Source organism: Mesoplodon densirostris, chromosome 16 (assembly GCF_025265405.1).
Source record: "Mesoplodon densirostris isolate mMesDen1 chromosome 16, mMesDen1 primary haplotype, whole genome shotgun sequence".
In the NCBI taxonomy this organism is placed as follows: Eukaryota; Metazoa; Chordata; class Mammalia; order Artiodactyla; family Ziphiidae; genus Mesoplodon; species Mesoplodon densirostris.
Window position 1 is genome coordinate 64,377,403 of NC_082676.1, and position 13,897 is coordinate 64,391,299.

At 47.0% G+C, this 13,897-nt stretch overlaps 1 protein-coding gene across 1 annotated transcript; it reads right to left on the bottom strand.

Annotated features, from left to right (window-relative positions):
• Nucleotides 1-4,998: 4,998 nt before the first annotated feature.
• Nucleotides 4,999-13,868, bottom strand: ZNF174 (zinc finger protein 174). Its single transcript, XM_060078872.1, has 3 exons — nt 12,512-13,868; nt 11,310-11,532; nt 4,999-8,468 (listed from the first exon to the last, which is right to left on the bottom strand). Exons 1-3 carry the CDS (start codon nt 12,917-12,919, stop codon nt 7,867-7,869), a joined length of 1,233 nt encoding a protein of 410 aa, XP_059934855.1. The 5' UTR covers nt 12,920-13,868; the 3' UTR covers nt 4,999-7,866.
• Between the last annotated feature and the right edge of the window lie 29 nt (nt 13,869-13,897).

The following is a 13,897-nucleotide window of genomic DNA, read 5'->3' on the forward strand; positions in this document are numbered from 1 at the left end:
CTCTTCCAGAACAGAGCCTGATTCCCAAGAAATCATCCTGCTCAGTGCAGCATATGCCTCAGAAGTGGACATACAGGGGCATGCGCTCTGGAGGTATCTGGGTCCCTGATGTGCTCTGAAAACAACCTCACTGGTGGGCTTCTTCCCTGTATTCAAAGGAGTTCAGATGGACCGGTGTTTATGAAGCCTTCATTTGGGGCATTCTAGAGGCTATAACATGATCCCCCTCATCCCTGCACCGGCCCATCCAAGGTATTCACAGAAGCAACCAGGGCTCCAGGGGCAAAAAGTCTGCATGGCCGGAAGTCCAGCTTCCTAGAACTTAAAACAACTAGGATGCCCCCAAATGAAATGTTGCAGCTTGTGAAGTGGCGAATTCCCCCATCTACAAGAATTTCTAACAAGAGCCTGGATGACAGCTTATCAGGGTGTGGTAGGAGGATCTATGTAACAGGCAGTGTGGACAATCTTGCTTTTTCCTCCAGCAATAGGCTGTGATTTTGAAGAGTTTTGTAAAGAGGAGTGTGGGGCAGTTGATCACCTCCCAGTTTTGCTGTGGGCCAGCTTTGCCAGGGGTAGCCTTGCCCACTGGTCCATACTTCCAGTGGTGGCTGGACCAGACCCATGAGAGCCACCCAGACAGGGACCAGACCTCTTGAGGGGCAAAGTATTTATGCCCATGGAGCCTTTGCCTTAGAGTGCTGGGGCATTCACCACAATGGAGGCAAATAACTCGGATCCTCTCATTTAAACCTTATAAAGTTAAAGAAACAGGTTTGAAAGGGGAACTAGAGCCAGGATTGAAGCTAGGTCTGTCCAAAGCCAAAGTTCACGCACACCAGGTGCTATGGTCTGAACGTCTGTGCACCCCCCCTAATTCCTATGTTAAAATCCTAACCCCCAGTGTGATGGTATTAGGAGGTAGGTCATGAGGATGGAGCCCTCATGAATGGGATTAGTGCCCTTATAAAAGAGACCCCAAAGAGTTCCCTCAGCTTTTCCACCATGTAAGGACACAGCAAGAAGACAGCCCATCTATGAACCAAGAAGAGGGCTCTCACTAGAATTCAACCTGACCATGCTGGTGCCTTGATCTCAGACTTCCAGCCTCCAGAACTGTGAGAAATAAATATGTATTGTTTGTAAGCCACCCAGCCTGTGGGATTTTGTTACAGCAGCCCAGACTAAAACACTTGTCTATGCTGAACTATGTCCCGACGCTCCTTTATTAAAGTTTTCCAAAAGGTAATATAAATGCCTTAAAACTCTTTCTCTGGACACTGTCTTTAGCCTGCACACCCCCATTCCACATGAACCATCTATCTCTCTGCAGCGTCACTTCCTAAGACTGTGCCACTTTAAGAATTTTGCGACTCTGGCCTTCCCTTCCACTGCTGAAAACACTGCTCCTGTCCTCCCAAGACCTCGGTGCAGGTGTCCCCTCCTGACACTCAGACACATCCATGGCCCCATATCTCCCAGGGGGACCCAGGTGAGCCCTAACTTGTAACCTTCATCTTTGGCTGTTCCACCCTCCTTAAAGCTGCTCCCATCCGGGATGGCCTCCCTCTGCCACCTTTGTCTCCCTCCTGGCCCCTAACCCTCTGCTCAAGCCTAGGACAAGCCCTTCTCTGGACCTCTGCCCCGATTCCTGCTTGCAGCTGCTCCAGGAACACTAATGTGCAGCGCCACTCTCACAAGACTCGGGGGCCCTCTGGCAAATTTTTCATTGGGGTTTTTGAAACTATGTATTTGCAAAAAGTAAGGAGCACATTATTCATAATGGCCAGAAGGTGGAAATGACCCCAGTGTCCATTGACAGATAAATGGTTAAAATGCAGTCTATCCATGGGAATTCCCTGCCAGTCCAGTGGTTAGGAATTGGTGCTTTCACTGCCGGGACCCAGGTTTGATCCCTGGTCTGGGAACTAAGATCCCACAAGCCACATGGCGCAGCCAAAATAAATAAATAAATAAATAAATAAATAAAATGTGATCTATCCACACAACGGTGTACTATTAAGCCATAAAAAGAAAAGAAATTCTAATGAACCTCAGGAACATTGTGCTAAGTGAAATAATCCAGTCACAAAATGACAAATACTGTATGATTCCACTTACACGAGGTATGTGGAGTAGGCAACTTCGCAGAGACAGAAAGTAGAATGCAAGGTGCAAGAAGAGGGGGAACGGGGAGTTAGTGTTTAATGGGGACAGAGTTTCAGTTTGGGAAGATGAAAAAGTTCTAGAGATGGATCATGGTGATGGCTGCACAATATTGTGAATGTACGTGATGCCACTGAATCCTACAATAAAAATGGTTAGAATGGTAAACTTTGTTATGTATATTTCACCACAATAAAAAATTTTCTAAAAAGTCAATGTTAAAAAGAAAAGTAAGGAGCAGCATGAAGGGGCATTGAAGAAAGGGTGGGTGCCTCTGCTTTGGGGTGCCTCCCTCTAGGACATCAAATTTTCATAAACAGACTTTTGGAGAAATTCTCCCCTTCCAGGACATTCTCTACCGCGACCCCAGTGTGAGCAAGTGCCAAATCCAGGAAAATAGGACCTCTCCACCCTCGAACGCCTGCGGCCTCTCTGCTCATTCCAGGCACAAGTATTTGGATCTGAAAAGCTGACAGAAGGAGACTTCACGATGCTGTTTTACTTGACACATAATTTTCTTTTTATGTAACACTTTACAGAAAATACTTTCACACATGTGTGTTCACTTCACCAATCATGTGAGGTAAGCAGAGTGGGTCTTCCCATTTCCAGTGGAGGAAACAGGCTTGAAGAATTTAAGTGACACATCCAGGTCAGGGGGCTGGGGGACAACAGAGCTGTGAGCAAAGCCATCCTTGGTCTTAGCCTGGTACCAAGTCCACTCTGGTTTGTTTATGGAGCTGCCTCAGACTTGACTAAGTCAGGTCAGGTAGGTAGACCAAGGTAAGTTCCTGGGGCTACCCTAGTTGGCTCTGCCCTTATCTGGTCCAGACGAATTTCTAGAGGCAGGAGTGACATTTTGCCTCACATGTCTGTTTCACTGGCAATTCAGGACTGTTACCGTATTAGTCAGTTTTGTATTTTGGCAGGTGACAGTGCTTTAAAGAGAGTTACTGCAGTTGTGCAAAAGTATTACATTACAACAGAATGGGAGAAAATATTTGCAAGTCATTTATCTGATAAGGATTTGAATCCAGAATATATAAAGAACTCTTCAACTCAACAATAAAAAGACAAAACCCCCAGTTTTAAAAGGGCAGAGATTTTGAATAGCTGTTTCTCCAAAGAAGATACACAAATGGCCTGTAAACACATGGAAAGATGCCAACATCATTAGCCAACAGGGAAGTGCAAATCAAAATCACAATGAGACACCACTTCATATCCACTAGCATGGCTACGATCAGAAAGACAGATAATAGCAAGTGTTGACAAGGATGTGGAGAAATTAGAACCCTCAATCACTGCTGGTGGGAATGGAAAATGGTGCAGACCCTGTGGAAAACAGTCTGGCGGTTCTTCAAATTCTTAAACATAGAGTTACCATAGGACACAGCAATTCCACTCCTAGGTATACAACCAAGAAAAATGAAAACATATGTTCACAGAAAAACTTGTAAATGAATGTTCATAGCAGCATTATTCATAATTGCCAATCAGTGGAAACAACCCAAATGTCCATCAACTGATGAATGGATAGACAAAACATGGTCTGGGGCTTCCCTGGTGGCGCAGTGGTTGGGAGTCTGCCTGCCGATGCAGGGGACACGGGTTCGTGCCCCGGTCCGGGAGGATCCCACATGCCGCAGAGCGGCTGGGCCCGTGAGCCATGGCCGCTGAGCCTGCACGTCCGGAGCCTGTGCTCCGCAACGGGAGAGGCCACAACAGTGAGAGGCCCGCATAGCGCAAAAAAAAAAAAAAAACATGGTCTGTTCACAGAGTGAAATATTATTCAGCCACTAAAAGCATAAAGTACTGACATGTGCTACCACATGGATGAACCTTGAAGACATTGTGCTGAGTGAAAGGAGGAAGGGGGCTCAAGGGGGCCCAGGGATGGGGAGTGAGGAGTGACTGCTAATGAGACAGGGTTTCTTTCTTTTCTTTTTTTTTTTTTGGCTACACTGTACGGCTTGTGGGATCTTAGTTCCCTGACCAGGGATCAAACCCATGCCTCCTGCAGTGGAAGCCTGGAGTCCTAACCACTGGACCGCCAGAGAAGTCCCAAAGGTTTCTTTTTAGGCTGTTGAAAATGTTCTAAAATTATATTATGGTGATGGTGGTATAACACTGTGAATTTACTTTATTAAACTGTACACTTTAAATGGATATATTTTATATGTGAACTATATCTCAATAAAGTTGTAAAAAATAGCATTTTGGTTTTAGAAATATCTGGGGGAAGTTTCAACTCTATCTATCAGATGGTATTTGGGAGTTGTTAATTTTGTTGGGAGCAGTAACGGTATTATGGGACGGGTTTTACAAGCCCTTATCTGCTGTAGATGGAAAATGCTTTTCAGAGAAATCTGCGAGGTCCAGATCCCTCACATATGCATGCAATCTTCCCCTCTCCCTGTCTCCTGGGGTAAGCTAGGGACCAAATAACCAAGGTAGGAATCATCCCACCCCCACACGGGTGAGTACAGGGCAAACTCAGAAAACATGGTGACACTTAACAGACCGCTGCGTGGTTAAGCCTGCACACAAAAGGAGAGAGGTTATTTTCTAATATGGGGTAGCCGATTGTAAGTCAGCAGGTCAATGTTTTGTGCTGAGACCCTCTGGTGGAACCACACATGGGGACTCCCACAGTTGAAGAAGTGAGTACAGACCAGCAAATGTGGCTGAGTGCCCAGGGGCCTTCTACCAGGACTTCAGACCCTCACGGGCACTCCTCACCTGTCAAAGGAAAACTGGGCTGGGGGAGGCGGCAGCACCACAGGCTTGAAAACCTTTTGGGAGTGAGTGATATTCCAAGTGGTGATTTTGTCACATTTATTCAAGGCCCACAGCTGAACAGGTACCCAAAGACATTAAGATTCAGCAATTATTAATTTCATAATCAGAAAACAGAAAACACACGCACACGGGTTCTTCAAAACATACCACGTAAACAAAGCTCTTATTTTAAGAGAGATTTCCTGTCCCAAATCTAAGGAAAGTGGAAATCTATGTTCCTTTGCTTTTAGGAGAGATCGTCTTTGACTAACCGAATTGATTCACTAGATGGATGTGGTCGGCTGAATCACAGTCCCCGCCAAAGAGGTCCACATCCTAATCCCTGGAACCTGTGAATGTTCCCTTATATGGCAAAAGGGATTTTGCAGGTGTGTTAAGGATCTAGAGATGGGGAGATATCTCAGATTATCTGGGTGAGCCCAATATAATCATAAAGGTCCTCCTAAGAGGGAGGCTGGAGGATCAGAGTCAGAAGAGAAGGTGATGTGATGACAGAGATTGGAGGGATGCATTTTGAAGATGGAGGGAGGGGCGCACTTTGAAGATGGAGGGAGGGGCCACAGGCCAAGGAATGCCAGCAGCCGCTAGAAGTTGAAAAAGGCGAGGAAACAGATTCACCCCTCAGAGCCTCCAAAGGAACCCGCCCACCTGACACCTTGACTTCTACTCAGTGAAGCTGATTTCGGACTTCTGACCTCAGGAACTATAAGAGAAGACATTTGTGTTGTTTTAAGCCACTAAGTTTGTGGTCATCTGTTACAGCACCAAGAGGAAACTAATACAGATGTAAATATAATTAGGGAAGTTACTAAGAAACAACAGTGAAACTGGCCTGGAGAAAAAAAGGTGGTAACAGAATAAGGAATCAGGAGGCTCTGACCGGTGAGAGGCAGGGGACAGGAGTGAGATAACGGGCAGGCCTAACAATAAAGATAAACTCTTCTAACATCTAACATAATTGTTGGGAAAGGGACCTTGGATTAGATTCTGAAGGGCCACCAAATACCAGGAAGCAGGCCACTGGGCTCCCATTAAGTCTCTCTCTGCCCAAAAGATGAGAGGTTTTGTCCACTGCATTCAATGACTGCCACCGGGATCTCCAATTCAGGCAGGAATGGGCCCCAGGGTGAAGCAGGGGCCCTCAACTCTTCAATTACTGAACACCTATCTCTCCTGGCTGGGTGTGGGCTAAGTTCTAAAGCTAAAGTGATGGAAAATCAAGGTTCTGTCCTTAAAGAGCTTTTAACATATATAGCACAGTTCCCCCACCTTGGTACTACTGACATTTGGAACAGATAACTGTTTTGGGGCTGTCCTGTGCACTGCAGGATGTTTAGCTACATCCTTGGTCTGTACCTACCAGAGGCCAGGAGCTATGCTCCCTTCCCCCAAGTCCTAACAACCAACGGTGTTTTCAGACATTCCCAAATATCCTCTAGGGGGCGAATCTGCTACCAGGTTGAGCGCCACTGGTGAAGTCTACCTCTGCCTAGAACTTGTCAGAGGAGGCTTTGCAGAGCTGGCAACTCTTGTGAGATGCGAGAGGGAGTGGGGGTGGCGGGTCCTAAGGGCAAAGGGAACAGTGTGTGCAAAGACCTGGGGGACAGGGCTGCCCATGTGAGCACCTGTCCCTCTGTGGTCAGAGGAACCTGAGATCCTTGGTGGGGGGGACACAATAGCACAACCATAGCCCTGAGGTGGCCAGCAGTGACCTGATGATACTGATGCTTTAGGAAGAACGCTACCTGCACCTGTTTCCTGCTTGACATACTGCACCCACCTACCAAAAGTCTTCTCTAAACTGGGATATCCACTAAGTGTGACTAAGAATTGTATACTGTGTGACTAAGAATTGTATACTGATTGGGTTATAATTTTCATTTTGAGAGAATGAGGGGTGGGATTAGATGATCTCTCAGGCCTAGTTCTAGAACTTTAACATTTTAGATAAATACATTTTGTCATTTTTAGAAACTTCTTTGAGGTATAACTTACATACCATAAAATTAATGAATGTTTCAATGATTTGGGGTACTTGTTCTGAAATAATTCAGTTTTAGTATATTTTCATCACCCCAAGCATTTTGTTATTCTTAAAGCTACTGGCCTAAGTGAGAAAGGAAAGTAGGAAGGATTCCCTTTGCTGTCTTAGCAGTCTTGCTTCTTGTAGCTTTTCCTTATCACTATGGGTGGGCGGTTGCAGCAGCTGTGATTTTTCTTTTACCAAATCAAAGGTGCTTTGATATAAAAAGAACCTTTAGTGTGTGTATATGTGTATTTATTTGGTAAAAGCACTAATACTTGGAGACCCCCTCCTCACACAAACATGTCCATACTCCCACTTCATGTGTCCTTTGTTATGAAGAGCCAGGAATGACAGGAAGAATATTAGGGGATTTACATTCCAATGAACTTCTTTCTTGAAATTCTTGCAGATCACTCATCTTTATTAAAGGAGTGTGTGCAATGATAAAGATTGTCTGGTATGACAGCAAACGCATAACTATATATAGGATTTATCCTTGAACAGATTTAGAGGATAAATAAAGCAGCAGGGGGAGATTTAACATCAAGGTGTGGGGCACATCTGCAGAATCGTCCTGATTCTCCCTCAGTAGTGACTCCCCACTCTCCAACAGACACCCCGGTGCTCTCTGACCCAATGCCTAGACCTGCCATCTCTTCCCCCATCATCGTACACGACCCCGTGCACGATCAAGTCCCCCGTCAGCCTCTTCCCGACCGACACCTCACCAGCCCGATGGGCGCCATCACTCCTCAGGGGTCTCTTGCTTTCTTCCTTGTAAGTCACACAGACGTCTTTGTGATTTACATGCAAGCGAGGGGAAGGAGAAATGCAAGTACCTTCTTCTGAACAGAGAGGACCCAGCCCTGCTTTCAGTCCCCATGGTGGAGTCTGTGATGCTGGTGAAGGTTTGAGCTCTGGCGAAAGCTTTTCCCACACTGGCCACACTGGTAGGGCTTCTCTCCAGTGTGGATCCTCTGGTGCAGCTTCAGGGTGGACTGCCGCCCGAAGCAGTTCCCACACTCTCCGCACGTGTAGGGCCTCTCCCCTGTGTGGACTCGCTTGTGTCTTTTCAGCTCTGAATTCCACGTGAAGCTTTTCCCACAGTCATCACATTTGTAAGGTTTCTTCGCCGAGCGGGTCGGCTGGTGACCAAGACGTTGCAAACGGCTGCTCAGGTTTCTTTTGCTTCCCTTGCTTTTCTTCAGCTCTCTCAGTGCATGGCTCTTCAGGGGGCTGCTGATGTATTCCAGTTCCCTGCAATGTCTCTGGTAGTGAGCAAATGGCTTTTGAGTGCGTGGGGGGCTGACCTGCCTCCGTGACAACCGGGGCTCACTCACAGTCGCCCCTCTGGGTTCGGGGCTCTGCAGACCATTCCCTTTGGGCCTGCCCACTGACAACGTGCATGGCTTTGCTCCTTTAGCTCCCTCCTGCTGTGGATTTTCCTTGTTGTCACTTTTCATTCTGGAGGCCTCTATAATTATAAAGAATATGTTTCATTTCTGGGCTTCGAAGAAAGAACCCAAGCAAAAGAGCTATGAGATACACGGCAAAGTTTCTCAAAGTGCTGTTCTCCACTTGGCAACTTGCATTAGACTCATCTGGGGCAGCTGTCCACCAAGCAGGCTGCCCCTGCTCCCCCAAGGCTGCTGAGTTAGAATCTCTGGGGGATGGAACCTGGAAGTCTGCAGTTAACAGGGGGAAGCTGGGGTGATTCTGATGTATACTAAAGTTAGTTCTCCAACCCCTCCCTCCTTCCTACCTTTGGGGAAAGGTTTAAGAAAGGAGAAATAGGGAAAAGCAAACCCATCAGAAATTTCAACATTGCAAATATACCCTCACTTACATGGACATTGACCACCACTCTCTCTTCAAATAATGGTAAATCCAGTGAGTGTGGTATTTTCTTCCATTATGAAGTTGATAGACAGCATATGTGATTGGAAATTGGGATATGGGCCAGACATGCACCCTAATTACAGAAACTCCACAACAGTGCTTTTATCCAACAGGATTCCTGCCGTGTGGAAGATCTATTCAGTATGGCAGCCACTAGCCACATGTGGCTACTGAGTACTTGAAATGTGGCTTGTGTGACTGAGAAACTGAATTTTTAATTTTATTTAACTTTAATTTAAATTCAGATTTAAAAAGCAGCCCACACAATTATGGTCAACTGCTCTTCAACAAGGTTGTCATGATAATTCAATGGAGTAAAGAATAGTCTTTTCAACAAGTGGTGCTGAACAACTAGATTTCTACATACAAAAGAATGAAGTTGGACCCCGACTCACGACACATACAAAAATTAACTCAAAATGGATCAAAGACCTAAATGTAAGAGCTAAACCTATCTCTCTTTGAACAGAACAAAGGTGTAAACCTTTGTGTTGGTGGATTAGGCAATAGTATTTTCGATATGTTACCAAAAGCACAAGCAAACAATAAGATAAATTGGACCTCCTCAACATCCAAAACATTTGTGCTTCAAAGGATACTATCAAGGAAGTGAAAAGATAACCCACATAATGGGAGAAAATATTTGCAAATTATACATAAGGGTCTAGTATCCAGATTATACAACGAACTCTTACAACAATAAAAAGACCAACCCAGTTTAAAAATGAGCAAAGGGGACTTCCCTGGTGGCGCAGTGGTTAAGAATCCACTTGCCAATGTAGGGGACATGGGTTTGAGCCCTGGTCCAGGAAGATCCCACATGCCGTGGAGCAACTAAGCCCGCGAGCCACAACTACTGAAGCCTGCATGCCTAGAGCCCGTGCTCTGCAACAAGAGAAGCCACAGCAATGAGAAGCCCGGACACTACAACGAAGAGTAACCCCCGCCCACTGCAACTGGAGAAAGCCCATGCACAGCAATGAAGACCCAACGCAGCCAAAAATAAATAAATAAATAAATTTAAAAAAAATGAGCAAAGGATCTGAATAGACATTTCTACAAAGAAGATACACAATTGGCCAACAGGCACATGAAAAGATGCTCAACATCATCAGTCATTAGGGAAATAACTCAAAACCTCCATGAGATACCACTTCATGCCTAATACGATGGATGCAATAAAAAGGACAAAACATAACAAGTGTCAACAGGGATGTAGAGAAACTGGAATCCTCATAGACTGCTGAATGTAAAATGGTGCAGCCACTTTGGAAAAGTCCAACCTCAAAAGGTTAAACTGTGAGTTACCATAGGACCCAGCATTTCCACTCCTGGGTGTACACCCAAGAGAAATGAAAACAGACATCCACACGAAAACTTGTACACAACTGTTAACAGCAGCACTATTCATAACAGCCAACAAGTGGAAACAACCCAAGTGTCCATCAACTGATAAACAGATGAAATGTCCACAGAGTGGAATATTATTCAGCCATAAAAAGGAATGAAGTACCGACACATGCTACAACATGGAGGAACGTTGAGCATGAGACTCCACCCTCTCTGGAATCAAATAAAAGGAAATGGAGACAGCATGCACACCCAGCTGCCTCTGCTGAGGCAGAAGAAGGGAGTACGTGTGGTCCACTTTCTTTAGGGCCATGAAGGCCGTAGGTTATGGGGCAGCACCTCAGCCAGAGCCACAGTGCTTTCCTGCTGGATGCCCTAGGTCTTCTCCATTCATGAGTTTTGAGAATAATGAAATCAAAGTGTTTCACTGAATGTAGCAAATCTTAAGGAATCTAGCTTTCTTGTAACCTTCTTCTCTAACCTGTTGACCATATACTGTATTCACATCACCTAGACTGGCCAAAGTGTCACTTTCATTCAGTCAGAGAGACCACAGGACTGTGTAGAGCAGGGCCAGCAATTATACTGGCATTGTACCAGAGACAGATAAGGAAATGGACACAGACAATGTCACAGGAGGAGAAAGAGGCAGGACATAAAACGGAGAGGGTTTTTTTTCTTTAATTAGCAGAATCTTGTTTAGGTCCCTTCTAAACATGGGACCATTTTAAGTGACAAAACTCAGCCACAGCTTGAATGGAAGTTCATCAGTGGTCATATTTGGATTTGTCTTCACTATAAGTAGCTCTGAAAGGGACAGAAAAGTAGGCACTAGAATAATCCTGTGCACTGGATTCTCAAATAGTCATGAACAGAAAATGATACAAGCACACTTTAGTAACACTATCATTCTAATTAGTGAAATTTGTTGGAGAATAAAGATCTACTATCACATACAATATTGAAAAAAAGCCCAATACCTGGTCTATGGCTTTTTAGAACCATGAAATGCTTTGATAGAGATAAAGGGATGATGAGAGGGAGAGAAGAGGCACTGAGTGTTTACCTGTCTCAGCCAATTTGGGGGTTGGGTCCTGGAGGAGCAGGGATTTTTCCCAATGACGGGGGCTCCGCTGATCCTGAGATCCTGCCTGGGATGTCTCCTCCAGAGAGCTCTCCCTGGGATATCTGCTAGGAGTTTGCAGTTGAAAGTCTGGCAGTTCCTGTTCTCCAAGCTGGGATCCAGTTTTCTCCAAGAGCACCTTCTGGCCCTCCATACAAACAGCCACCTAGGAACAAGCCCCATGCATTAGAGCACAACTCAAGGACTGTCTGAGGGCAGCTTGACCTCTCACTGCTCTGTAATGACTGTTTTTCCCTGGAAATTTCTGATAATGGCCTGGGGGTCAACCTTGAGAGAGAATGCTGAAACTCTCAAAGGAAGCAAGGGAAGGACGTGCAGAAAGACCAAAAGGAGGCTGCTTCAAATCAGCCGATACTTCCTGTCCTTAAAGCTTGGGGCTTTCTCAAGGCCTGGAGTCAAAGTCATCAGAGAGCAGGCACAAATATATCAGGGTCAGCCATGACACCCACCCAGCAGGTTCCTACCCTATGCTCACTTGCCTCCCTGCTTCTGCTGGAAACAGGCCCTGTAGGATCGGAAAGCAGTAGAGTGGGGGCCATTAAAAACCACCCTTACCTATAAATTGTTCTGCCCAAGGCTCTCCTGGTAAAGAGATCTCAGTAGTAAGAGTATTGCCCTACCCCTGTTCCCTAACTGCTTCCGTTCACCAAAGCACATGATTGTTTGCTTCCTCCCTAGGTCCCTACTGCGATCTGACTTGGGGGTGGGATTTGGAAGGAATACTAGCCAATTGAGCTGGAGTTTCCTGATATAAAGGCAATATGCAAGACACTTCGGACAAGGTCTAATAAAGTTCCCCCCAAATCAAATTCCTATCCAGTAGAATGACCCTGTCTGCTATGAATCCTGACTGTAGAAAAACTTCAAAAAGAAAGGGTCAGGGGAGACCTGTCAGCAAAGTTTCAAGAGCCTTACTTGATCCTCTACTTTCTCACTGGAATGCCTGTGGCTGGGTTTTCTGAAAACCTGTTACATCTCCCTAGGAGGGTGCGGGGAGGAGGGTTCCAAATAGAGGCCAGAAGCAACGTTTGAAATTCTGGACTCTATCTAGGGAGGGGTCCAGGAACCAAACACTAACCAGATGAAAAAGAAATCCTGGGGACCACAGAAAGTACCCTCCTTACCCACTGCTTTGGTCCCTTGGCTGCTCTGTAAAAATCTTCCACCAGGGTCACAATTTCCTTGCTGCTCATTGGACATTGATGCCTGGCCCGAGCCTGGATCTCCGGAGGCAGGATGTTCAGAAACTGCTCCAGCACCAGCAGCTCCAAAATCTGCTCCTTGGTGTGCACCTCAGGCTGCAGCCACTGACGGCAGAGCTGCCGGAGACGGGAGAGCGCCTCTTGGGGTCCAGACACCTCTTGATAACAAAACCGTCTAAAACTCTGGCGGGAGAGCTCAGGATCGGGCCAGTCTTTTTGCAGAGCGGGCTCCCGTTTTTCTTCTAGTTTTGCTATTATATGTCTCTCTTGCTTGGAGGAAGCCTGAATGTGGGACTGCGAGCTCAAAGTTATCTCCATCTTAGCCGCCATTTTGGGGCTCAGGAGACAGCTTCTCTCTCCTTGTAAACAGCTCAAGGCTTCGGGATCATGGCCCTAAATGCTAGAAAGATGTTAGAAACGAAGCTCCTCTGAGGATACTGGAGAGGAAAGGATGCAAACAGAGCCTCCTCATTCGCTGGACTTGACCCCAAACTCCTGAAGACAACACAGTCCCTGAGAGTGGGAAGAGTTTGTTTTTCTGCCAGTTTCTTGAACTGTCTTGCAAAGGAGAAAAGTCATAATGTCCTAAAAGGAAACTGGGGGAAATACCGCTTTTATTTCAGCGGCAAGCACAAGAGATCTCAGAGGAAAATGCGCAACGTGACCTAATGGGCTGGCAGGAATCCCTGGGAAAAGTTCAGGCTGTCATCCAGGTAGCCTGCACCAGCTCCCCCGCATCCTCCACAGGCCGACCTCCAGCATCTCGCCGGGCGCTACAGGGCGAGCCCAGGCAGGCCACGGCGCACGCTGGGGCTTGTGAGTTAGCGGAAACCTCCTGCTAGCGAGCAAGGTACACGGAGGCGCGGCGGCTGCTCACCCCCGAGGCTCCGAGGCCCAGCCGCTCCGGCCTCCGAGGGCGCCCGGCTCCGACTCCGCGCCCCAGTTGGCCGGGGGCTTGGCGAAGCTGCAGCACTCTGGCGCGCGGCTCAACTACGTGGCCGGGTGCGAGCCGGGGGTGGCGCCTGCGACGGCAGCACCGCCGACAGCCCCGCTCCACACGCCCACCTGCAGCCGACTCACCTCTCTGGGGACCCGGGACCCAGAACCCAGGAGCCAAGGCTGGGGGCGGGGCAGAAGCCGCTAGTCGCGGACACTCCCACAGGCTGCCGCGAAACTGTGCCACGGGAGAGCGCGCCTCCTCCGCAGAGGGATTGGCTCTTCGGGGGCGTTCTCTCTCATCTATCGGCTGTTGGGTCTGTCGATGCTGGCGAGAACGGCGCCCCGCCGTCGCAGTGCACTCCGGGAGTT